General features: G+C 36.5%; 4 protein-coding genes across 4 annotated transcripts in view; 2 read left to right on the plus strand and 2 right to left on the minus strand.

The window, feature by feature from the left end:
- The first annotated feature begins 2,388 nt into the window (after positions 1–2,388).
- On the plus strand, positions 2,389–7,977 carry LOC107711060 (cyclic AMP-dependent transcription factor ATF-1-like). The gene is made up of 6 exons (XM_016515975.1): positions 2,389–2,508; positions 2,632–2,729; positions 3,875–4,008; positions 4,258–4,434; positions 4,537–4,684; positions 7,324–7,977. Exons 1-6 carry the CDS (start codon positions 2,389–2,391, stop codon positions 7,466–7,468), a joined length of 822 nt encoding a protein of 273 aa, XP_016371461.1. The 3' UTR covers positions 7,469–7,977.
- Positions 7,978–8,239: 262 nt separating this feature from the next.
- LOC107711000 (methyltransferase-like protein 7A) lies at positions 8,240–10,251 on the minus strand. Its single transcript, XM_016515902.1, has 3 exons — positions 10,190–10,251; positions 8,510–8,978; positions 8,240–8,329 (listed from the first exon to the last, which is right to left on the minus strand). Exons 1-3 carry the CDS (start codon positions 10,249–10,251, stop codon positions 8,240–8,242), a joined length of 621 nt encoding a protein of 206 aa, XP_016371388.1.
- Positions 10,252–11,942: 1,691 nt separating this feature from the next.
- LOC107711020 (methyltransferase-like protein 7A) lies at positions 11,943–13,522 on the minus strand. The gene is made up of 3 exons (XM_016515921.1): positions 12,938–13,522; positions 12,528–12,613; positions 11,943–12,114 (listed from the first exon to the last, which is right to left on the minus strand). Exons 1-3 carry the CDS (start codon positions 13,430–13,432, stop codon positions 11,967–11,969), a joined length of 729 nt encoding a protein of 242 aa, XP_016371407.1. The 5' UTR covers positions 13,433–13,522; the 3' UTR covers positions 11,943–11,966.
- Positions 13,523–16,986: 3,464 nt separating this feature from the next.
- The window catches only part of scn8ab (sodium channel, voltage gated, type VIII, alpha subunit b), a 63,392-nt gene continuing 53,337 nt past the window's right edge, over positions 16,987–27,041 (plus strand). The window contains exons 1-2 of the mRNA XM_016515976.1: positions 16,987–17,122; positions 24,353–24,690. Coding sequence (XP_016371462.1) covers positions 24,409–24,690 — 282 coding nt within the window. The 5' untranslated portion in view covers positions 16,987–17,122; positions 24,353–24,408. The remainder of the gene's footprint in view (positions 17,123–24,352; positions 24,691–27,041) is intronic.

Consider the following 27,041-nt stretch of genomic DNA (forward strand, 5'->3'; position numbering starts at 1 on the left):
TATAACTGTATCTATCTATCTATCTATCTATCTATCTATCTATCTATCTATCTGACCTTTTGGTGAAAGTGGCCTACACAATGCTTTAATATCACAGCTTTTTGGGGAAAAAAACTTTATTTCTTAGTAAAATATGTGTCATAAAATTATTAATTATAAAATTATTTAATTTTATAGATAACTGCACTGTGTTTTCTTATTATTTTATTAAGGAATGAAAGTTTCAAACAGATTGAAACAGTTAATAGCTGCCATGTACAGGTTCTTTCAAAAATGCAATATTAAAATTAACTAAATTTTTTTCCCCAAAAACAAATTCAACATCATAGTTGGGGCTGTATAACAGGAAAATTATATTGTTCAAGAATTTCTCCATGAAACTTAATAGGGTTTCATTTTTTTGTTCTTAATAATATGAAGAATTCTTGCAGCGACTCCACTTCTAGTAAAAAATAATGTACATTTTGAAATACAGTTTGCACATCTTTGTTTGTGAATATAGTATTTGCCAAGCAGAATATAGAAATTCATAAAATTGCATTGGTTTCATTCATGTCCCCAGACCCCCTTTACGTTTCAGTGATATTGACCAATCACAAAGCTTAATACAGATTTACGTAGCACGTCCTTCTAGAGGGCGGCGCTTATTGCGGCCTTTAGAAAAAAAAACTCAAGCCATCTAGATTTTTTTTCCAATGGAAACCGCCCAGGTTCATTCTATGCATTATTAAATAATTTACTTTACAAATTATATCTCGAATCCTGGCATCTCTATAGACGGCTTTATTGTTTCCAGGAGCGGTTCAAACGGATTGAAGGTAAGGCGTTGATTTTGTTCTGTAACGTTACTCTTCCTCCTCTGTCGCTGCAGTCATGGCGCCCGTCCGGTCGGTTGTAGCACTCGTTACGGGAAGGTGTTTTAATGGCTCCCCGTATCGCTGACGTCTGTTGACGCGGGCATTTGCGTGCCAGTGACTCGCTTGGAACTTTCTGCAGAACGCGGCATAAAGTCGCCCACAGGCTTCACAACACCGCAGCTGTTTGCTTTATTTAGAGATGCGCTTTTGATCAGGATCTCATGGAGGAATAAGACTTTAAGACGCTGCCACTCGTTAAATATTTGCAACATCGCTAAAAAAAAAAAACTAGCTGTTTCTGGTAATGGAGCTTTTTGTGTAGTAGAAACAAGCACGCTTATAAATACCGGCCGAATCTTGTGTATTTTGACAGATACTTCCTTAAATGAAATCATTGGCAGCTGTCTTTTTTTATTTATCATTTTAACTTTAACTGCTTGTAGCTTTAGATTTTTTGTTTTAAACGTGGACTTTTAACAGACAATATTATCGAAAATGTTGAATCAACAGGTCAGTATAGCTCGCAATGTTATTATGGCTTTATTAAAATAGAAATTATCCCGATATTGCTTGTTTTTTCGAGGACTGTGCGTATTTGATGGGCGTTATTTAGCATCCGGTTCTGCATGAAGTGCTGTTAATAACAACACAAAGCAGCTCCATCTGATTTACTACTACAGGAGGAGTTGTGTCTTCCATGTTAAGCAGTCTTTCTGTTTTTTTTCCCATTACATTGTAATTTTATTTTCCATTTATTGTACTAACATGATTTTACTGGAATCAAATCATAAATGAGGTTCAACAATAATGTGTAGAAAGCAACCCACAAGGACAGTGTAAGTGTGTGTGGTGGAGCTGAAGGTACTGACTCAGGGTTGGGGTGAAATGGAAACGGTGACTAAATCAAGGCTTTTGACTGTTAGCCTGTGTTGACCACAGCACACACACCGACCGACCGACCGACCATCCTGTAAGCACATATAAACACAGCCTGTATTCTTGAGCATTCTCATGTTTGCTGTCAGTCTTCAAAATTGTACATAATTAGACATAGTTTTTCTGTCCTTGGTTCAAATTTGTTTGCCCTGAAAAAAAAAAAAATTTCACTGGTCCCAATCTCTGAATTATTATTTATTTAATGTAATTTTTACAAGTAATTTTTCATGTATATATTTTTACACACATTATATGTGGATTTTATTTTTTATTAGAAATTCTCATTTTAAGTGTTTTTTTTATATGAAATATTAAAGAGTTAGTTCACTCAAAAATGTGTGTGTTTTACTCACCCTCAAGCCATCCTAGGTGTATATGACTTTCTTCTTTCAGACGAATCCAATCGGAGTTATATTAAAAATTGTCCTGGCACTTCTCAGCTCTATCTTTGTAGTGGGCAGGTGTTTCTGTTCAACCAACCAAAACATGTTAAATAAAGCGCGTGCATCCATAATAAAATTGAATAAAAGGGAATTTGTTTCCAAAAAACAGCAACAAAATTGCTTGTTTCATGTTATGATTATCATGTACAAAGATGTCTCTGGGTGGGAATCCAGTGGCTGTGGTTCAGCTGCCCAGCGGTCAGTTCCAGGTTCAAGGTGTGATTCAGTCAGCGCAGTCATCGGTTATCCAGTCTCCACCAGCACAAGCACAGGTAATGTGCAGACATGCATACAGTGATCTTAAACTTCCTGATCTTTAAAACTTCTGAATGCTTTTACTTCAGATTGAAATCAATGACATGTTTCCCCTCCAATTAAACAATGTTTCCTATTAGGGCCAAGGATCTGACAGTGATGATTCTCAGGAATCAAGTGACAGCGGAGCATCTAACCCGAGGTCAAGAGAGATCTTGGCTCGGCGCCCATCCTACAGGTAAAAAGCCCAGGGGGCAGGGGCAAATAATTTATGAGTCTGCTGGACCTCAAAATTACACGGATTCTTTAATTACTTCTAAAGCTGGCATCCTACTAGCCTTCATTTGCATAGTTTTTGGAGAATCAGAGGGATTGCTCTTGCAGACCATCTGACCACATGTAGCAAGTTTGAATTTATCAGAGCCAGAGTGAGGTGGACTCTCATGGCCTTGGCAGTGACCAGCAAACAGCTTTTCACACTGAAGAACTGGATCTGCTCCAAAATATTCCCTCAGTAAATGCACAGCTCACAAAACTCATTATTATGCATGGTGATTGTGTAACCAAGCAGTTTCTCCCAAGCATGGTTCTCCTGCACTTTAATGACTAATAAAGTGAGAAAGCGAAGACAGAAAACATTTTTAAAGTCGCCATGTAACCTCTTTTCTTCTATTGTGATGTATGTGAAATGGCTTCTCGAATTAGAAAAAATGTAGCATTTAATTTGATTTTATTCTTCTGGAATTGATTGAGATTGCAACATTTGCAAACAACAATGATACATGTAAGTTGACAGGCTGCTGGAGATTATTGCCCGGCATTTGTTATGAGGGGGAAAGTTGTTAATGTTTTTGATTGAAGTTCATGAGGTGCGCATGAATAAAAAAAACTATGTTCACAGATAAATCCTTTATAATAATAATAATAAAACTGCAGTATTTCATTTAAAAAAATAAGAATAGTCAATTCTTCAATAATTGTTTGATTTTCATGGTGACTTGAATGTAAGTTTTTTTTTTCAATGATTATAGTGCTTGTATTGGATTTTTGTTCTTGTTTTGGAAATCTTTGACAAAATCACAAAGAAATGTCATTTAATCACTCCTTTTGCAGTCATCATTTACAGTTTTTTAATGCAGCATACATTTTTATTTTTTTTTACATTTAACCACATCCTTAAAAAAGTTGACTTTTGACTCTCATGTAGAAAACGAGATATTCTTGTAAACGCTTCATTTCATGTGTCCTTAATTAATTATACACAAACACAATGTTAGTGAGAGGAAAGTAAAAAGCAAAACTTGCCAAACTCCAAGCACATCTCTGGCACAAAACCAAAAGTTTAGGCACACACAAACATTTCTGTTCCTTTTTGTGTTTCAGGAAGATTCTAAACGATCTATCAGCTGAGGAAGTGGCGACTCGGAATGAGGGGGAAGAGGAAAGCTCCACCTCCTCTGCCATAACAAGCGTCTCACTCTCTACCCCGATCTACCAGACAAGCACTGGCCAATATAGTAAGCCAAGCCTGCATATTATTTGAATACAATGGGTTTTGTGCGGTACGGAATGCATCATGTGGTAACTTCCTATGTATTTTGCAACAGAAATGAAGCAAATGGTTGCATAAGCCATGCAGTTTGTTGTTTATACAAACTTGATTTTTCTTCTTATTTTACAGCATGAACTAGAGCACAGTTGTAATAAGCAATTGCATAATATTATACCATAAACCATCCATCACAGTTTTGTTTGCTCCTTTGCAGTTGCGATTTCATCCAATGGCTCTCTGCAGCTGGCCAGTGCTGGTTCAGAGGGTGTGCAAGGCCTGCAGGCTCTCACCATGACCAACTCGAACCCAAACCAGCCAACTATCCTGCAATACGCTCAGACCGCCGACGGACAACAAATTCTGCTGCCTAGTAACCAAGTGGTGCTCCAAGGTTGGCACACAAAGGCAAAAATGACCTTTTCAGTTGGCAATCAGCTGGTATTGTTGCTTTAGTACATGTGGGACACACTCTGGCTGTGATACTGTGTTATAGGTGCAGGGGGAGAAATGCAAGCATATCAGATCCGCTCTTCTTCCTCCTCGCTGCCTCAGACCGTCGTCATGACATCACCCGTTATCAGCTCTCAGGGCAAAAGCGATGACCCGCAAATGAAGAGAGAGATACGCCTGGCGAAGAACAGGTGGGTGTATTTGAGCGAAAGAGGATTGGTTTGTTTATAGGGATGTAACGATTAACCACGAGCCGGTTGAAAATCGATTCAAATACGTGATGATTCAAATCGGTTGAGATGGTAAACAAATCGCAATAAGTCAAATAATTGGGGCTTGTTTTAAAATGTAATTTATAATTTGTCTTAAATCTAATTTTGTAAAAAAAAAAAAAGTGAATCGAATCGAATCGTGGAATCAAAATCGTGAATCGAATCGAATCGTGAGTTGAGTGAATCGTTACATGCCTAATTTGTATTGTAAGTGGTTGCCAAAGTTTTCTTGGTTGCTAGGGTGTTTTAGTGTTGCTAGGGTATTCTAGCGTGTGGCTGTCCTGGAGAATCAGAACAAGACTCTTATCGAGGAGCTCAAGACATTAAAGGACCTGTACTGTGTTAAAACTGGCTAGTGGGACATCCATCCAATCAGGCTAATGGGACTTTGCTGGCAGACCTGTCTGCCTACGTGCTTATAAAAACACAGACACAAGGACTTTTTTCTGGCATGGGGATGCATTTAATCCTCATGTCAAATGCTTGTTTTTATACAACTCATTTTTAACTAATAGCCTAAGAACGATTGACCAGTAACAACAGCAACTGTTATGCTTTTCAGGATAGATGGAAAGAGGGATACGCTTTCCATTTACATATTTTTATTTGCAGTCAACAGATATGTGTATGTATCTTGTGCAAGCATTGGCACATCTACACTGGGAGATCTCGCTTTATTCTTGACCCATTTGGTTTCCAGGGAATATTGAATGTTAATTTTATTTGAAGCGCTAGCTGAATTTTGATATATCCAGATAGAAGACTGGTATTTTTACACCTTATTTCAGATGCGCTTGTACATATGAAAATTGTGACGCGATTGTGTTTTTCATGAAGTCATGCAGCTGTGTTCTTTGCATTTTTGCTATTTTTCCCTTCTTAGGAAGCTCTGGTATTCTTATCCCCATTCCGTATTTTATTTTAATGAGTTTTAGTGAGAGGTTTTCTACAGAGACTGAGCAGAATTTAAGGTGAGGACTTTCAGCTTTATTATTATGGGTAACATGAAACAGTGGTAAGCTCATTTAAGCCTTATTCTGGATTGATAGACTAATATTGTAGAATTCAAACCTATGTCCTTTCTAGTGCAGGTCTTTGTAGTATGTCTGATTGGTCTTTAAGCCATATACACACTTGGGTTGGGACTGTTGTTGGTTTTAGCTGAGTAATAGGTCTGAGGCTTACCACTGTTTATAAGCCAAGCTGTTACAAGACAATCGAATCAGGGAGTATACAATGAAAAAAAAGCCTGATGTCACTTGTTTTTGCTAGAGTGAATCTAAATAAATATTTTCCAGCCTTTGTTTTTCTCCCTTTCAGTTTCAGTGTTGTTTTGTTGCTTGCCTACTTTGTGACTCAGAGGCCCTTGGAAAAACTCCACTCAGTATATTTGGGAAACCGTAATAAAAGAATTCTAGCTTTGTTTTTTTCAATTCCATAAATAATTTAAAAAAATAATTTCCAGGCTTAGGAAAAGTACAAAAACATACAATCAAAGTTAAAGACATTTCTGTAGTGAATCAGCTATACATATATATGTTGGATGGTCTTTTTGAGTATTTAGCTAATGCCATAGTATTATAACAAGTACGGAAGTAGGAAGGAAAAAGTATTAAGGTATGCTTCATTTCTTTTAAAAGTGTTACTTTGGAAGACATGCATTCCTCCTAACCACTAGAAGGCAGTATAGCTCTCTTATGCATTAACCATAAACTCACAAATGCTGGCCTGCATTAATTTCCAAAAGACTATTTTATATAGACAAAAGTATTTTGTTTTACCTGCTGGTATTTTAGTATTTAATAGTGCTGTGTTTTACAGACAGGATACTCATGCAACAAGATAGGCATATAAAATGTGAGATGTAGTCTTGAGATTGTCTTTTTACATTAAACAAAAACTTTCTATTTTATACATTCAATACAAATTGCTCTTTCATACAAACATTTAAAAGTGCATAGTGAAATGAATCGGGCTTACTGAAAGAAAACATGCTTGAGAAAGCCTTTAGGTTTTTCTTTCTGCGATATTCATATTCATCATTTGACTGCATGACCAACAATGTGTGGTTTGAGCATTAAAAAATAAAGGAGCTTGGATGTGGCGTAGCTGAAGGTCAGAGAAGCAAGCTGCCTCGAGGTGCTTCCAAGTCGCACGGGTTGTATCACAGCCATCGTTCATATAGTACCTGACAAGTATACATATACATACATATATGATGGCTATAAACTTACATACAGTATTTAAAGGCGTTCTTATTCCATAGAGGACATATGCTTTGTTACTAGTATTCCATCGTTGCGTTAAATTAATACATTCTGGAATATATATATATATATATATTGTATATATATGCTACTATATGGAATTTTACATATTTACAGGTGCATCTCAAAAAATTAGAATATCGTGAAAAAGTTCATTACATCCCTATTTGTTTAACGAGATGAAGTTGGTTGGTGATGTATAATATCCTGCGGTTGTTTTCATATGGGTCGTTTTTATTGCATTGTAAGCCTAACTGCATTTTTTGTGTAATTGCGAATCTCTGTGTGCAGGGAGGCAGCCAAAGAGTGCCGCAGAAAGAAAAAGGAGTACGTGAAGTGTTTGGAGAACCGTGTGGCTGTCCTGGAGAATCAGAACAAGACTCTTATCGAGGAGCTCAAGACATTAAAGGACCTGTACTGTGTTAAAACTGGCTAGTGGGACATCCATCCAATCAGGCTAATGGGACTTTGCTGGCAGACCTGTCTGCCTACGTGCTTATAAAAACACAGACACAAGGACTTTTTTCTGGCATGGGGATGCATTTAATCCTCATGTCAAATGCTTGTTTTTATACAACTCATTTTTAACTAATAGCCTAAGAACGATTGACCAGTAACAACAGCAACTGTTATGCTTTTCAGGATAGATGGAAAGAGGGATACGCTTTCCATTTACATATTTTTATTTGCAGTCAACAGATATGTGTATGTATCTTGTGCAAGCATTGGCACATCTACACTGGGAGATCTCGCTTTATTCTTGACCCATTTGGTTTCCAGGGAATATTGAATGTTAATTTTATTTGAAGCGCTAGCTGAATTTTGATATATCCAGATAGAAGACTGGTATTTTTACACCTTATTTCAGATGCGCTTGTACATATGAAAATTGTGACGCGATTGTGTTTTTCATGAAGTCATGCAGCTGTGTTCTTTGCATTTTTGCTATTTCGTTAAATATCGCATGCGATTTATCGTGCAGCCCTAGTTCTAATCATCAAAATTAAAACAAAAACACTTTTGAAACGTTTTACTTTACATGTAATGAATCTAGAATATATGAAAGTTTCACTTTTTGAAATAAGTTCAAAAAGTACTCTAGCTGGAGATAAATAACTTTACAAAAGTTATAAAAACATTTTATGAAGACCATAAGTAAATGAAATGATAAAATAGTTTTAATAATTTTATTAATATTGTTTTTATTTTACCAGAAAGGCTGAAAAACGTGTTGGAAAAAGTAACTCCAGGTTGAGGAGTCAGACACCACATGTTCAAGGAAGAATAATGCTCCTCCCTGAAGAAAGTACAAAATGTATATTTCTCAACTCAAAACTACTTGAATACGGTTGTTTTGTTTAAAATTAACTAGTATTTTAAAGCACTTAGGAACAGTAGCCTACTAATCTGTATTATAAAATGTGATAATACCAAATGTGTTATCTTTCAACCTGAGCAGTGACTGTCCTAAACTTACAGGCCTCAGAACTCTCTTTGCTTCCTGCAGAACCTTCTGCGTATCCTGGACTGAGCACAGAACCAGCGTGCACACCACAACATCCATTGAGTTGTCCTCCACCGCCTTCAGATTCTCCCCCGACGCGACTATGAAGCTGTCATAAAAGAGGTGGTCGTTCTTTGCCATGCTTTTCTCCAGGTACTTTTGGAAATGCGGGTTGGGGTCGATGCATGTGATCCTGCAGCCCGTCGGGTAATGCTCAAAGTTCGCCCCGGATCCGCTGCCCAGCTCCAGGATGCGCAGAGAGCCTTTCGGGGGGAAGAATTTGTCTAGGTTTCGAAATAGTTCCCTTTTCTTTTCCTTCATCATTTCATTGTATGCTAACGTGAAATTATATACGAACCAAAAGAAGCGTTTGTAGAAAGACAAAAGTCCAACCAACTCTGCGACGTAGAGCGGTAGAGTGAGGACTTTCAAATCGGTCGTTCTTTTGTCACGTGACGTGACAGCATTGGATAGAGAAATTTGTTAATTTACAAGCTTCCTTACAAACGGGTGCATAGGTATTATTATTATTATTAGTAGTAGTAGTAGTATCATTATTATAATTATTATTTACTCTTACAGTTACGTGATGCGTTTCTGGTCTCAAATTGTAGCTTTTTACTTACAGTTTATAAATGTGTGAATTTCTGTCATGATGGTTCTTTTCCATAACACTGAATGTGGTAATAAAGGTAATAAAGAGTTGGTTATTATTATTAAAGGGGTCCTATTATGCTTTTTCAATTTTTCAACTTTAGTTAGTCTGCTGTTTGAGCATAAAAACAGATCTGCATAGTTGCAAAGTCCACTTCAAAAGGAGATATTTTATTTAACAGAAATCATTTTTCAAAAACTACAACGAACGACTCGTTTGGACTACAACGCATAATTTCTGGGATTTGTGATATCACAAATATCGACGAATGGGACGGGACCTGGTTGAGCTGCACTAGAGAAGGTAAAGAGTGTTATCACTATGTCGGAGACACGCTAGCTTTCCCAAGGCAGACAAACTTAGAGTGGTTACAATCATCCGGGTTTAAATCGCTTGATTTTGATGCAATATTTACACTGAAGCTGGCAGGCGGCTATGGACTCCACCAGTTGTTGCAAATAAATATTTCTTCTTCATATTATTATTTTATTCAAATATTGTCTAATTGTGTCTTGTTTACTATTAAACGTTTTCAAACTAAACTTGCTTACACTACCGTCTTAAATCATATTTCTATCACTGACGAAAAATATTTTGTCTTACATTAAAATAGACAAATTTAATTAGCCTATTCTATTTATATTTGTATGTGAACTCGAAATCAACCCCAACTTTGCTTTAAAAAGCATCGCAAGATCTCCTAACTGAAGATCACATGATCACAAATGGAAATCACTTCCGTGAAGTGACCATCACATGTTCCCTTCGCTAACGGACTTCTGGAAGGGCCCTTCGTGAAGGGATTCATTTGTTCACTTTCATTTGGAACGTCCCTACAAATGGCGTCCCCTTCCCGAAGTGCCCTTCAAGCTTACAGGTCTGTCACGTAATGAACGAACGACTCGAAAAACCCGAAGACTCGAAACAGGTGAACTACTTGACTAAGGCCCTGTCCCAAATGGAACACTTCATGTGCACTTGCGGTCTTACAGACTTACAATGGCCGCCGCATGCGCGTGCCCGTTAAGTCCATGAGACAGTAGAGTGTCCCATTTGTCATTTTAGGGTTCAGAAGGGTGCTTGCGAGCGCCCTCGATCCGCACTTCTGCCGAGCCCGCACTGGGGCGAGCTCCGCAGCAGACTTCTACCCAACAGTCAAAGCGGCATTACGTCACGAAAGTGCGGACTCAGAGGAAGACCGCAAGGGTTTAGGGTGCTATTTGGGACAGGGCTTAATTCAAGTACAGAACCTATAGGATGTTGCGCATGCGAGACTGAACGAATCACTCTCAGAGACGACTCGTTCTTCCCGAGTCACATTAAAGATTCATTCAAAATGAATGAATCGTTCAAGAACGACCCATCACTATTTTTCCCCATTCAAAACTATACAAGTGGCACGTCTTGGGTATTCTATAGTCTTTGGTATTACGCACAGTTTCTGTGGCTAGAAGGGATACAGCTAAAACCGGAAGCTAACAATAAATTTGTCTACTTATTAGATTATTTTATTAACGTCTACACCTACCCCAACCCTAATTATTACACCTACCCCAACAGTAATTATTGTTGTACAGTGTGACAAAAATTAGGCTATATTGATGTGCACATGCCCATCTAGCCTTAGCCGTGTAGTACGCACAGTGCATTTACGTCACTGTACGAATTCTTTGCTTCATTTTGTTCACTCCTTGCTGATATAGTGCACTAAACTGCCATGCTATATACCGATTAAAAAATTGGTGAACAAAGTGAGCGATTTCAAACACAGCAACTGCCGGGCTATTCAGAATCTAGTCGACTCCCCATTATATGTTATACATTATTCGCATGGCATTTGACCAATTAAAATCTTCGATGCATATGATATAATCCAATCAGGGCAGTACTCTTTGTTTAAAATTTTATTTTAAGCTCAGTTTCAAGGAGGCTCTTGGGAAAAACTCCACTCAGATGGTCAGACAGGAGATGCAAGGTTAGCTTATGAAATGATGTTGGTCAATATTTGGGAAAACATAATGTCTTGGTTGTTGCATTAAAAAGATAGCCAGAGAACTATTTTATATTTACTTCACATTAAAAAAAATATATATATTTTTTTATTCATACCACATTTAAAGAATAGTGTTCAAGGACAACATAAAAATATAAGGTCATTTTAAAATGGTTATTTTCAAAACCATTAAAAAAGCCAAATTAATTTCTGTACTAAAAAATACATTGTTCTATTTTCTAATTTATAACCTTTTTGAGTACAATCTGTTTAACAGGAACTTTAATAGTCAGAAGTGTTGGGAAAAAACTGTCTGTCAAAATTTAAAGGTGGAGAATGCAAAGTGGTCTTTTTGAGTATTTATGCACTTTTAACTATATTACAAAAGTATACAGTATGAAGTCAAAATTAATAAGTAATGAATTAATTCCTCCTAACCACGAGATACGCAGTATGGCTCGTTTATGCAGTAACCACAACAACACAACAGTTATCTCCAAACGCCTTTTTATATAGATAAAAGTATTTTGTTGTTTTACCTGCTGGTATTTTTGTAATTAATCATAATAGTAATGTGTTTTACAAACGGGATACTCATGCAACAAGATACAGTCATATAAAATATACAATGCAGTCTTGAGATTTTGCACATTAAACAAAAACATTCTATTTTATGGTTTAATTTTATTGGTCTTTCATACAAAAACATTTAAAAGTAGATGGTGAAATGAATCCATTTTGAATGAAGGTTATTGCTGTTTTTTTGGCTAAATTAATTTGCATCATTTGACTGCATAACCAACAATGTGTGGTTTGATCATAAAAAACAGAGGAGCTTGGATGTGACGTAGCTGCAGGTCAGAGAATCCAGCTGCCTCAAGGTGCTTCCAAGTAGCACGGGTTGTCTCACAGCCATCACCGAAATAGTACCTGACAAACATACAAGTAAAGCATAGACTTTCTTATTCTATAGTGGTCATATGCTTTGTTACAAGTATTTCAGTATTCCATCATGTAAAATTGTTAAGTGTATGGTTTCAAAGTAAAAGCAAAAAAAAAAGCACAAAAAAAAAGATTTAGTTATGTGTGGGTGATTGAATGCATATATTTTTGCTATATTTACACAGGCATTTTACCAACTCATATTTTTTCAAATCTGCAACATAGTCTTTTAGCTTTACATTTACATTTGCCACTATATGAAATTTATCCTAATTTTATTTACTTTAGCTTGAGATAAATAACTATTATTATTATTATAAAAGTTATTACAATTCAGTAGAGATCGTAAGTCAAATATAATGGTGATTTTATAAATACTGCTTGTTTTTATATTACATTACCAGAATGGTTGAAGAACATGTTGAAAAAAGTAAATCCAGCTTGAGGGTTCAGACACCACATGTTCAAGGAAGAAAAATGCACCTCCCTGAAGAAAAAAAATGCAAAATTATATTTCTCAACCCATAATTGTGTATTTGAATATAGGTTGTTTAGCTTACAATGTTCCAGCATTTAAAAACAGCATGGTGCCATCTGCCCTAAAACAAACAGCTGTTTCAAATGGGTTTACCGCAGCAAACGGCGGTCTACGTGTAGTTACGTAATGCTGTTACCTTTCATCTCAAATAAACTTCATGTAATCAATAATTACTCTTTGAGGCAAAACGGCTTGGGAGTGATAAGAGACCATAAAATACCATCAAAAAATATTGGACTTCCACCAGCTGAGCAGTGACTGTCCTAAACTTACAGGCCTCAGAACTCTCTTTGCTTCCTGCAGAACCTTCTGCGTATCCTGGACTGAGCACAGAACCAGCGTGCACACCACAACATCCATTGAGTTGTCCTCCACCGCCTTCAGATTCTCCCCCGACGCGACTATGAAGCTGTCATAAACGAGGTGGTCGTTCTTCGCCATGCTTTTCTCCAGGTACTTTTGGAAATGCGGGTTGGGGTCGATGCATGAGATCCTGCAGCCCGTCGGGTAATGCTCAAAGTTCGCCCCGGATCCGCAGCCCAGCTCCAGGATGCGCAGAGAGCCTTTCGGGGGGAAGAATTTGTCCAGGTTTCGAAATAGTTCCCTTTTGTTGTCGTTCATTTTGTCATTGTAGGAGAACGTAAATTTATAGACGATTAGAGGAAAGACGCGTTTGTAGAAAGACATAAGTCCAATCACCTCCGCAATGTGCAGCGGTAGAGTGAGGACATTGACTAAAAGAGCGCAAGCGTTCATAAACAGCGTCATTTTTAACGACAAATCTGGAACACTAACAGCTTACAGCTACATTTGGTAGACAAGAGAGTTACGCGCACCTTGTCACAATTGACCAATCCGCGTCTTTGACGCATGTGATATACTCCAGAAAATCAGTACTCCAGTCTGACGCCAGATGGCGACCGTGTATAAATAATAGTAGTGGATCCTCCTTTCTTTTCCTCACTAAAAGTAACCCTCGAAGAAATGAATAGTAGTTTTGAGAAAAATGTTTAAAAGCGTGTACACTCGTTCAAAGGCTTATACCTAATAAAAGCTTATTCTACATGGAGCGGGTCTTCTCATTAGGGGCAATACTGAGATCACATGACCAAATGAACACTTTTTTTTAATTGCAGAAAAAGGAATACACAAATAATAGCAATACAAATGATAAACAAATAAGAAACAAAAAAGCATAGCTCACATTTAATTTTAACAAATAAAGATATTACAAAGTACCAGGGGGATTGAAGATTGTATCATTGTATTTTAAACATGTCACAGACTTTTTTATTTTTTAACAGTCTTATTGAAGAAATAAAAAAGTCAAAATCAGAACAAAACAAAATTTACAAAGGAGATGAATTAAGATATTTTTTATTATGTATGTGCAGTTTTGCTAATAAAATAAAAAGGTTAACAAATAATTCTAGATCTTTGTTGCTTTTGTGTTCATAATACAAGATAACATCCTTTAAAGTAAAGCAATAATTAATATTCATTTAATTAAATATAAACTCTGCCAAATCCATCCAAAACCTGTTTACGACATTACAGGCAAAAAATAATCTCTTTCTCACTGTTACATGACTAAATGAACACTATTCTTTTCACAAGACTGTGATGACGTGTTTCAATGGTCATCGGCATTGTAAATCGTCCAAAGTTTTTTATATTTTCATTAAAAAAATGTTTTACATTTATAACACTATACTTTGTATTATATTACCTTTGCAAATTACAAAATAAATAAATGAAATAGTTTAGACTAATGCGAGGGTGTTTCTAAAATGTATATAGGAACATATCTATAGGAACATATATTTGACATCGTTCTCCCTTCTGACTGCCATTATCAGTCTTCTTTTGGAAATTCATGAAAAAAAAATTGTGGAGTTTTTCTTTTGCTTTTTTGAGCAACTGGGAATGCAAAAATTATATATATATATATATATATATATACACACAGGGCTCCAGACTAACATTTGAGAGTGGTGGCGCTGGGCCTTAATTTGGTGGCACCAGCCGTGGGGTGGGGTAAAAAAAACAAAAAAAACACTGAAACTATGTCCAAACATGTTTAATGCATTAATGATCTCATTACAAATACAGATAATTTTCTTCTTTATATACAAAGGTTCTTAGACTCCCATTCACTGCTATAGAAGTTTACACAACTATGATGACTTCCGCTGGTGAGAAACCCGGAAATGGTCCATTTATCTTAATAATGGAGTTTTTGTCTATTGAAAGTTTTTCTCAGAAAGACATGTCATCAGCTGAACAATTGGTATGTTGTTAAACAACAGTACAATCTACTGAATGCACTGTAATACACCTTAAGCAAAATTATCTGCTACATAAAAGTCTTATGTTTTTATGATTACTCACCGCCTTTTACTCCAGTAGACAAGAATAATGATTTAGAGCAATTAGTTTCCAACTCAGATTTAAAATCTCTCTTTATCCTGCTTTTCTACTATCTATGTAGCTACCCAGTTATAACAACTTTATATCTGAATGCTCTCAAACTTTAGGGAACATTTATTTTCTTGCAAACATTATGGAAACATTACTTTTACATGTTTGCTGAACATTCTGAAACAAGTAGTAAGATACTGAATCTGAAACGTTTGAATCAAAAACGTTTAAGGAAATCTATCTGTCTATCTATCTATCTATCTATCTATCTATCTAATCATCTTCTTGTCAAATGCAATTATCCCCAAGATCCTCCGTGGTGACTGAGATTAGGATTTAGGACTTTCTTACTTGAGATTAGGTTTAGAGTAATATCTTTAGACGCTGTAAACTCCTGTAATACTTGCAGGCAACAGTCCCAAAAAATATACATCACAAACACGTAAAAATGTACTCTGTTATTCATCTGCTCTGCAGACAGTGTCATTTGAAGATGCCTCTGTGTCCCATTTGGCACATACACAAAGTGGGGCTTCAGCACCAAGGACAGTGACCAAACACAGACATGGCTGGTGGCGCATTGCACAGCAAGGCTTCATCCACTTGAGGCTCATCAGTGAGGACTAGAAAAGATGCTCAGGTGGCCCAGAAGGGGGAGTTGGAGGTAGTCTAAAGCCATTGTTTCCTTTCACTTCCTAACAGGATTAGAGGAAGATCAACTATTGCCTGCAACCTTTGACCATGTTGTACCTGCTTCCTCAACCACACTGCTTGAATCAACCCCACAAATACAAACAATGCCACAGTAAAATCTTGCACTGACCACTGCACTTAAAATGCCAAAGATACTTTTTCGTGCCCACATGTCCCCAGTGAATTTCATTGGAAAGTCTACATTTGTCCTCAGCAGTAGTTCACACAAAAATAAACATTTGCTGAAAAACATCCAAGATGTTGGTGAATTTGTTTCTTCATCAGAATAGATTTTGAGAAATGTAGCATTAAATCATTTAGAGAAAGAAAAAAGACATGCATTTTTGCTGGAAGAAATGGTTTGAAGTTAAAAATGTCTTAATCATGGATTTGTCAGTTACTTGTGGATCACTGTGATGTTTTATCAGATGTCTGAACTCATTTTGACTTCACCAGTTCACTGCAGAATATCTGTTGGTGAGGTGACTGGTTAAGTGATGCAATGCATAATTTTGCCAAAACTGTTCTGATGAAGAAACAAATGCATCTAAATATTGGATGGCCTACATTTTCAGCAAATTTTCATTTTGGGGTAAACTATTTCTTTATGTGACTTTTTGCTTCACAGATATTTTAAAGCATACATAACCTCAAACACGTTTTTGTAGGAACAAGTGTTGTGTATAGCAGAATTATTCCAGGGAATTATAGTGAAGATATTGAAGTGTGCCTTGTCTATGCCAACACCGAAATAACAACATTTAATTTGAAAGCCAGTGCTATATGATATTACCATAAATGACAGCAAATTGTATTCTATATTTTTCATTGTGTGATCTGAATGAACTTCCTAAATGTGCAATATAGAATTTATTTATTTAAATTAAATTCTATATTGGCAAATTTAGAAAGTTCATTCAGAACACACGATGAACAATATAGAATACAATTTTCTGATTTTGTTTTTATTAAACAGTCCTGATCCAGTTTTAACGATTAAATTTGAGACAGTTTAACATTTGTTGGAACAGAAATTAGAAGATTAGATTAATTTTACGGAGAAGTGGTAAATATAATTAGACTCAGATCATTGTGATTGATATTCCCTTTTAGCGCTGTTTCGCTTACGTTGCAGCGTTCTGTCGGTCAGTACGGAAGTCGGAAGTAGGGTACTTGCAGACGCTCCCTAACAATTTGCTGAGAGTCATCAATTATGCAGGCTAGCCGTACGCACTGGGAAGGAAGATAGCGGCAACAATATGGCGACATCCGCAGTTTCTCCTGGGTCTTTTATACATCCTTAGGCACGCAAGATCTACATGGATCTCTCTTAATGCGGAAAAAGTAAGTAGACTTTCTCTTGTCTACAGCGCAAGTGCGGTTGTTTTTTCAGGTGTTTATAGCCTGTTCTGAGCGTGTCTCATACCTGGACTCATCTGCCGCAGAGCGGTCTCTCGCGCTCAGCATCTTTTCTGCTCACAGATGTGGATAGGCTTGCTGCAGGAAAACGCCAATTAACACGCCAGACACTACTAACAGCTGTAGTACTGATCAAACAGAGTCTATGCAAAGGTGGAAAGTCTGACTGAGGTAAATGAGGGTGTTGGCCTGGCGCTGGAAACATAACATTAGTGTGTGTGTGTGTGTGTGTGTGTGTGTCGAAATGTAGAACATACGCATACCATGGGACAGGCAAGTACGACCGCCGCAAACTTTATTGCATGGGAATATTGTGCGGACAGACTGACGCAAGACGCAGTATTCAGCATTCAGATGTCACTTGCGACAGTGTTTTGCAACGTAACATGTTAAAATCACTAATGTGGCAGTTTTTAGTCCCCCTGCGCCTGCATTCCCCCTCCCTTCGAGTCACCCTCGCCATACTTCTTTGGGCTGGTCTCCCTAGAATCGGTGCGTTTCCGTTTTTGCCGTTAAAAACTGGGTCTACCACCCTCGTTTTCTCATTCACTCCTCCCTGAGGCGTTAGCGGCACGATGCGCCCGACCGTGTGAGCGGTTGCGGGTTAAATCACAGGGAGGACGGTGTGACTGCACGGGTGTGGTGCTGGAGCGGACAGAGTCCCAAATGTTCTTTAAGTGTTCAGATGCGAATGCTATTGAAACCTAGCGGGATATAAATCTAGACGTATAATAAAACATCGCAGGCACGACTGTCTGAGACGTCAGAGGCGTTCAGATGTAGATGTTTCACAGATTGATTCGCTGGCTCGTGCCTTCGCGCGAGCTTCCCTCAGCTCCACTGCAGTATTTCAGTCAAGAGCGTGGGGCCCACGCGTGTACGTACGGATGCCATAATTACCGCAAACAAACTTGGACATACTGATCTGCAAATCCCATAACATGTAGCGCCTTCAGATGCGCAAAGCTTGTTAGGAGGAGAAATTGCATAATACGTGTGAGGGGCGGAAGTATGAACCAGTTTAATATGTTCTTGCCATCGCACATGCTTTATAATTATATTTGCTTTGAAATGACGAGGACCGTTTCCTGAATGGGGTGTAGCCTATGTTAATGTTGGCGTAACCAAACAAGTATTACAAAGGCAAAAGGCGAGATAGCTAAATGTAGCCTAGTCGAAAAAGGACATATTTGTGTGTTTATGTGTGTTGAAATCTAAAAACAGAGAGTTATAGTCAGATTTTACGGCCTTTATTCTCCACACGGGATAGGGCGGCGAGGTTCGTCTTCGTGACAGCTGTGCAGCTCCCCTCCCCTCGATGTACAGTGCCAGAGGCCGAGCGTTCGCTTCCCATATAATTTCATTTAAGGCATCAAATACGGAAAAGTCATGTTTCATCGTGGCTTGAGGCAGCATCTGTGATTTTTTTCTCCTAGCCTAGAGGACAAGCGTGAGCTCGCGCTGAGCGGTGCTGAACGGACAGCGCCGGTAAGACTCATTCGACCGCATCTAGAAGACAGCTGACTTATCTCGGCTTCCTAAAAACATACGACACTTCTTCTTGCTTGATAAGGAATACCTTTGCGATGTTACGGGAACGTACAGTTTACCAGAGATGAGATCACGCAATGACTTTGCTTGAAGGCACGTAAGTAGCCTGGCCTGTCGAATGGCATCGGTTATTTTGGATTTAACGTGTAGGTGTTTGTAGGTGTTTAACTCGGGGCAATCGAAAAGTGGAGGACGTACCATTAAACAGCATATTCTTTTTCTATAACCAACGATGGCAAATCAAGAAAGAAAATGCAATAGTTTAGTTAAGGTCATTGTGTGTATATATTGTCAGGGCCTGTCTATCTGATGTATCACCTTGAGCCTAGGCGTCTCTACAGTATCCCAGGAAGGAGACTTGGAGGTTGTACACAGCAGTGTGTAACTTAAAACGCACATCATAGTGTTTACTTTGTATTTCTTTTGTCTACACAGTCCATTTTTGAAAAAAAAAAAGAAAAAAGAGAGTTACTTTGTTGCTTCACCTAATGTGTCTATGGCAAGCTGCTTTAACAAACATTCATTAAAATTAACTACTAATGCTGTTTTTTTACATACTTAATTTTAATAACGAGTAAGCGATTTAATAGTGATTAGTATCTTTTTTTCAAATTTGCTATTGACTGTTCATTATATAAGTAGTCATTCTATTGTTTCTAGTAGGCTAACTATTAAGTTCTACTGCCTAATGAATGAACCGATAATACATTCTACTAATGAATATCGAAACTGGATCATATCCCAGCAATGACTGAGATACTAATTGCAACTGCTACAATGTTCTGAATAAGTGCTAGTGAGTAAAGCAATACATAATTGTCACTATTGTAATAAACAACTAGTGTCTAATGAAAACGTTTTAAATAAAACAAATAGTACTGGAGTACATTTTACAAGAAAATACTATTTCAGTCTATAGCCCTATTCGGACGGTAATTGTTTTTCAGGGGGACGTAAGTGATTTTCACCATTTACAGGGGGTAGTTGGTGATTTTAATGGCATCCGAATCCAGGATGTCGGTGTTTTTCTCTCACCTTCCCCGTAAAAACCCCTGGGCGAATTACCTACTCGTGTCGTGTGGTAATTTAATTGCCGTCTGAATCCACATCTCTGAGTTTACAAGAAGAAATCGATTCAAAATTCAGTGTTTAAACCCTTTTTGAGCACTCCCGAACACCGTAAGGTAACATTGTACTTTGGTGTAATTTGCATACACATTTATTTCTGAAATGCTGGAAAGTATTTAAAAGAACAATATTTCATAACTGCTCCACCACAGCGACTGGGAGCAGAAAGAGAAGAAAAGCACGTAAACATTCGAAATGGGTCTTTATTATGGCAGCAGCAGGTATGCAATACAATTTTAAAATGTGTATTATAAACAGATATATATCGCGTATAATTATATACAACTGTAGCGGTCTATTTTCCTATTTTTAAACAGGAGATTTAAATAATCAAATAATAAATGTAATAAAATAAGAAATAAATAGGATTAGTCTATATATTATAAAATATGCCTGGAATAATAAGAATACATTTTACATAATAATAAGTATTTTTAAATACATTTTACACAATAATAAGAATACATTTTTAAATAAAATTCATTTTATTTACAGCAGACAGTTTGTAGGATCACAGAACTCGCTCCTCCACTGTGAATAAATCGCCATCCGAATCCATGCGTTTTGTCACTGAGGTGATATGTAAATTTATTTTTACAGACGTCCATATGAGAAACAATTACCGTCCGAATCGGGCTTTTTACTTAAAACTTTCATGTTTAATTAAATGCTACTTGCTTTTTCTTAGTAATTATTTGTGAAATTTACTAGCAGTTTCTGAGTGAAAATTGTTTCAAAGCCATTTTTATCTAATGAATACTGAATAATGAAAAATATGAATATTAGTCACAATTGGGTTGCTTAATCCAATTATATTATTACTTAATAATGGCTTAATAAGTAATTTAAAATAGATGATAGTTAAATAATGCTATAGATTACATGAATAAATGTTACAAGTCCTTGCTATAATAGATTTGCTGTAGATCAGGAAGCCTTTTAATGGTCTTTTAATGGTGATAAAGTCGCCAATCATATTGAGCAGTTCTACTAATGAATAGTTTTAGTAAAAGTACCAGCAAGTACCAGCAGTGATTGGAAAATATATTTGTTGAAAGTGAATACTTGATTTCTGAACTAAAAAGTAAAGAAATAAGTACTTATGCTTACTGAACAAGTACTAACTAACTCATTACTAATGGAATGTAAACTATAAGATTGTTTAATAGTAATTTAAAATAAATGCAAGTTAAAAAAAAATGCTAGTTTAAAGGAATAAATGTTAAAATGACTTGCCATAGGTCTGTTGTCGATCAGGAAGCCTTCTGTTTTAATGGTGATAAAGTCGCCCATCATAAAGAGCAATGTCACGTGACCGTGGGCACTTCACTATTGATTTGGACTTAACTGAATTCGTTTTTAGTGTATAAATAATTAAAGGGGTCATATGATGCGATTTCATTTTTTCCTTTCTCTTGTCATTAAGGATATGGAGAACAGGGATTCAGCATGGACATCATATAAAACAATCCTGCAAAAAGACAAGTGAAAGAGAATCGTTAGTGTTGGCTGTTAGGTTTAATATTTTTGAAAGTGAATGTGAAAGAATGTGATGTCTGTATGACACATCATATAGCACTTACATGAGTTAAGATATGTGGATGTGTGGAGATGATGGTCTGCAAACATGCAGCTTCAGTAATCAGTTGAAGAGGGCATCATGTCATCAATGGTTATGTGCGCTCATACGAAGTGCTTATGTGCTCATAGTCTTTTCTTGTTTTTGCTTGTCTAATTAGTTTAGTACTAGAAAAGGACACATTTTACATTGATCACTGGTCCATAAATGCAAGTCAGCCCTGCAATAGAAAATGCCTGTAAAGGGACATTCTGGAAAAGGAATAGCCCAGTTTAGTGGAGCCTGAGGGACTAGGCTGGGACTGACTCTGCGACACACACCTGGAACACAGGAGAGGGTGACTAAGTGCAAATGTGATTTAGAGTTTTTCCTGCACATTTGTGATAAATCTCCTTGAAAAGGATTGTTCTTCACCGACAAAACTCTATAGGGGAAGTTAATTTGTTAAGTTAACTTGTTGTACATCAAGTGTAGTGTGTAAATTCTACAAATTGTCATGAGTGCAAGAGTGACTAATGCTGCCTTATGGGAGTAAAGTTTTTTTTTGTGCAGCATTGTTTTGTATTTGTTGCAACTGTGTAAGTCCTAAGTAGGTAAATATGATATGATATTTTATATATATATATATATATATATATATATATATATATATATATATAAGTTTTCTAAAAAAAAAAAAAGAAAATAAAAGAAAATTTATTTAACAAGAATGCATTTGTTAGCAGCACAAATGTTTTCGACATTGATGATGATGAGAATTATTTCTCAAGAATAATGTGACACTGAAGACTGGAATAATGTCTGCTGAAAATTCAGCTTTGCTATCACAGGAATAAATGACGTTTTAAAGTGAATTAAAATTGAAAACAGTTATTTTAAAATGTAAAAAATGATAATAATTTTCTTTCAGAAAAAGTAAACAAAAGCATTTGAATGGTAGTGCCTTTCTATCTATCTATCTACCTATCTAGAAAGATAGGTAGATAGATAGATGTACACAAAAATACTAGAATTAAGCTAGATTTCTTTTACACAAATTGCACTCAAAATTCACAAAAATGTAAAAGGAAATGGTTTATTATCTATTGATAAGTAGATGTTGGAATTGAAACACTTTGGACAGAGTTAATCTCAAAATGGCCAAATATTGGCTGACTAATCAGTCTGGTCAATATATCAGGTCTGTCGCTTCAAACATAAATGGCAAAGGGGCACAGTTCATTTTGTTGTATTTGTTTAGTATCAGTATTCTCTGTCCTATAGTGTCTTTATTGACAGACACATAATGTGTTGTTTTTTCTGTATTATTTAGGTTAGGCGATTCAGTCAGAAAACAGATTTTCTCCATCCCGTGCTAGAGATTCTTTGTCAACAGTCAGCACACACATACAAAAATGCATCTTTGCAATAGAAATGTGAAATGACAAGTATAACTTGACAATAATGTTACCTTTAAACTGGTTAAGACTACTGTCTTGAGCAACTGGACATTTGCATGATGAGATGAACTCTTGTACAGAATCTTCCATTTTATGTTGTCTGAGAAGAAAATGCCAGAAAGCGTTTAATCAGCATAGTGTGTTTAATGTATAACCTTAGTATTAAATGAGTAAAGTGGAGAGTTTATGATTTGTGATCCACAAACACTTGATTAAATGTGATTTCAATCTGAACAATGACATTACGTAATAAATCCGGAAGAGACAGTCTGAATATGTCTGAATTGACAGGGGTGCACTTAAGTGGTCTGCATGCGCGCCCAAAATATAAAATGTGCTGTATAAATAAGTTCTGACAGTGCATTTGCGTACCGACATGGAAGACAGCTGTTAATGCACAATTACCATTTTAGATCGACAAACTGTACTGTGTAAGATTTCTATTCAAATTGAAAGCACAAATCTAGGCTACCCGCTGCCGTTTTCAAAGCACAATGCAAAACTGTGACTTTTCATTCACTGACGCTCTTCAATCGGCAGCGCTAAACCCGGAAGCGCATATACTTACTTGCCGGCAACCCGCCAAAATAAAAAGCTGCTGATTTTAAGGTTGAAAATTAAGAAAATTCATAAAATAAGAAGTAAATATTAGCATTTTATTTTTAAGTTTACTATAAAATAACTGTATTTGTATTTAATACTCCTTTTTTATTTTAAAATATAATAGTATTATCACACTTTATTATTTTGTTTAAATTATTTAAAAAAAATCTAACTAAATAAAGTGCAATAATATTAACACTTTTATTAATTTATTTTTTATAGTTGTATTTAATCGGTCACACTATGTGCAGTGTGAGGACCAAACCAAATCTCCAGGTTCTCTTATGAGAACCAGGCTGAAAAACGTATGTGCACCCCTGTGAATTGACTGAATGTTTAATATAATGTGTTTTTGGAATGGGCTTGATGACATCATGGGCTGGAATATTAGTTTGATAATCCAGGTCATCACAGAGGGTTGAGAAGGGCAGTAATGCAGTTATGACCTTACCCTCTAATGTACATTCTCTCTGTCTCTCTCTCTCTCATGCACACACACGTACAGGTTGAGCCTCCAGTGCTGCAGCGCATTTGGTATTATTCTGCTTGGTCATCTACTTCTTAATGGACGTAATGAATGTGTGTGTGTTTGAGTGTAAGAGTGAGGAAAAAGAGCAAGAGGGAGAGCTTCAAAAGAGGATGACCAATAACAGAGGCCACTGAAATCAATGGATAGTTCGCAAACACACACAGTCAATATGCTTGAAAAGTAGAAATGTTTTATGTTTGTTTTGTTTGTGTGTAATTATTTGCTTTGTTTAACGTCTTTTGAATTTTAATTTCTGTTCTTTTTCTTTCCTCATTGTTCCCTTTCTGCATCTGTCCGGGTACCTCCCTCTCCCCTCCTTTTCCTAGAGCTGGCTGTCTTGAATGGCTTCTAAATAAAGAGGACTCTGCTGCAGGATGACAATATGGCTGCGCAGCTGCTCGCACCTCCAGGCCCCGATAGCTTCAAGAGGTTCACCCAAGAGAGTTTGGCCAACATCGAGAAGCGTATTGCTGAAGAGAAGAAGAAGCAGCCTGTTAAGCCCAGATCTGACAGCAGTCACCGTGATGACGATGATGACAACAAACCGAAGCCCAACACTGATTTGGAAGCGGGGAAGGGCGTGCCCTTTATTTACGGGGACGTCCCTTCTAGCATGTTGGCTGTGCCCCTGGAGGACTTGGACCCCTTCTATATGAACAAGAAAGTGAGTAAGCTTTGAGCCCATATCATGCCTGAAAGAATTCATCTTCCATGTAGGTGGAATATGGTTTTCCTCACTATGAGGAATTAAGAAGTGTTCTGAATGCTTCGCTCTCCAGCTTCTGGGAGAACTGGAGGACAGAGAGAGTGGTGGAAAGGTTTGGAAAAGTGCAGAGAGGATAGAAGTTGGTGAATCAAACTTGCCAACTTATACCTATGTTTGGATGGATGAACAGATTAGAAGATATAGTAACAAATGAGCATAAGGCTTTGCAATTTTTATTAAAAAAATTATAATAATGGTATGGTTAGTAAAGATATTTGTTGAGATTAATTTGTTAAAATCTAGTGTATTTTGGGTTTAAATGCTTGTAGTTAAAGTTAATGTTCACCGAAAGTGAAAATTCTTTGCTCATTTATTCACCCTCGAGTTGTTCCAAACCTGCATGAGTTTCTTTCTTCTGCTGAAAACGAAAGAAGATATTTAAGAATGAGGGTGACCAAACAGTAGTTGGTCCCCATTAACTTCCATAGTACGGGGGAAAAATGCTATGGAAGTCAGTGGGGACCAGCAATTGTTTGGTTATTCGTATTCTTCACAATATCTTCTTTTATGTTCAACAGAGGAAAGAAACTCATACAGGTTTGGAACAACTTGCGGGTGAGTAATAGTGACAGAATTTTCATTTTTGGGTGAACTATCCCTTTCAAATCATAAAAATGTAAATCATAGAAGTCAACCACATAAAATAGATAGTGTTTGCCTGCTTGCTACAATGTAATTAAAAAGTCAAAATATTTCATTTTAACATTTCAGTTTTAACAAACCCAAACTTCTGAGCAATTAATGTATAAAAGGAATATAATAAAAATAGAATAGAATAGAATAAAATAAAAGGAAAAGTTTTTTTTCCAGCCTTATTTGAAGTGTGGCTTTTTTTCAGTGGCTTTTTAAATGGCCTTGAGACTCGTGTATATAGTTCATGTATATATATGGGTAAAGGAGCGGTGCACCCACATCAGCACCTCCTTGTTGGTACACTAGAGGTATGTGTTACATAACCGAGCACAGTGTAGCATGTGTTATTCAGTGGGAGTTGAGGAGATATTTTTGAGAGAAGATTAGTAGAGGAAACAGAATATTGGTCTTGTCTGTGTTTTTATCATTTGTTACACACGTTGCCATATCCACCTCGCATTACCAGAAATAACGTGCATTGCTGCCAGCTCGTCCCATCCAACATATTACATCCCCTTTTCGGGCCTCCCTCCTCCTCTCCCTCTTGGCAGTGGTATGTTTTTGTTATAACTGCAGCAGCTGTGGTAGAGTCATGCATTGTGCGGAAGGGTTAACGTGACTAAAAAGAGAAAAGGAATGCAGAGATGCAGTTTTACTGGTCCCTTGGTGAAAGAGCCAGTCAGAATGTCAGGAAGCCCTGTAGTCACATGTGTTTGTTTGTATGTGATTGAGAGATATGGGATGCAGTTTTCTGATGGAAGTCATTGCACCAGTATGTGAGGGCTTGACATCTGGAGACAGATGTTAAAAAAAAGTTCAGGTCTGATACTGTAGATTTACTTTAATGGATGATTCGTGACTGTGATCAGTGAGTATGTTTTGTTCATACCATGTTTTATGGATTGATTAGTAGGTAAATGAATGGATGGTTTATTATTTTTAGTGATTCAATGTAATTGTGTTATTCAATGTTATTTTGTTTTATTTTTATAAATTAATAAATACATTAATGGATAGTTTATTGTTACGAGTCACTATAATTTGCTTTTTCACTATAATTCACTACATTTTCCTCTATATTATTAATCTACTTTATTTATTTTTATTTTGTTTTATTGAAAGGTAGATACAATAATAATTTTTTTATTTTTATCAGTAATTTTATTTTTTTAAACAATATTTCATATCTATATTGTTATTCTGTTTGATTTGATTAGATTTTTTATTTTTTATTTGAGTGATTAGTAGATACATTAATGGATGGTAGATTATTACGAATGATTATATTTTGTTTATACCATATTTTGTATCTGTTTTACTCAGTTTTGTTAATTTTTTTGTTTTGTTTTATTGATTAGTAGATACATTAATGAATGGTTTATTGTTATGAGTGATAATATTTTGTTTATACCATGTTTTATCTATATTATTATTTTTTTCATTTTATTTAATTAGTGCATACATTAAAGGGGTCCTATTATGCTCTTTTACAAAGTCTTGATTTTGTTTTGGGGGTGTACTAGAACAGGCTCTCATACTAGGTTGTTTGAAAAACACATTATTTTTCACATATTTTACATTATTACAACACCTCTCTCCCCAGTCTGGCATGAACG

This window comes from Sinocyclocheilus rhinocerous, unplaced genomic scaffold (assembly GCF_001515625.1).
Source record: "Sinocyclocheilus rhinocerous isolate Xijiao unplaced genomic scaffold, SAMN03320098_v1.1 scaffold85, whole genome shotgun sequence".
NCBI classification, from domain to species: domain Eukaryota; kingdom Metazoa; phylum Chordata; class Actinopteri; order Cypriniformes; family Cyprinidae; genus Sinocyclocheilus; species Sinocyclocheilus rhinocerous.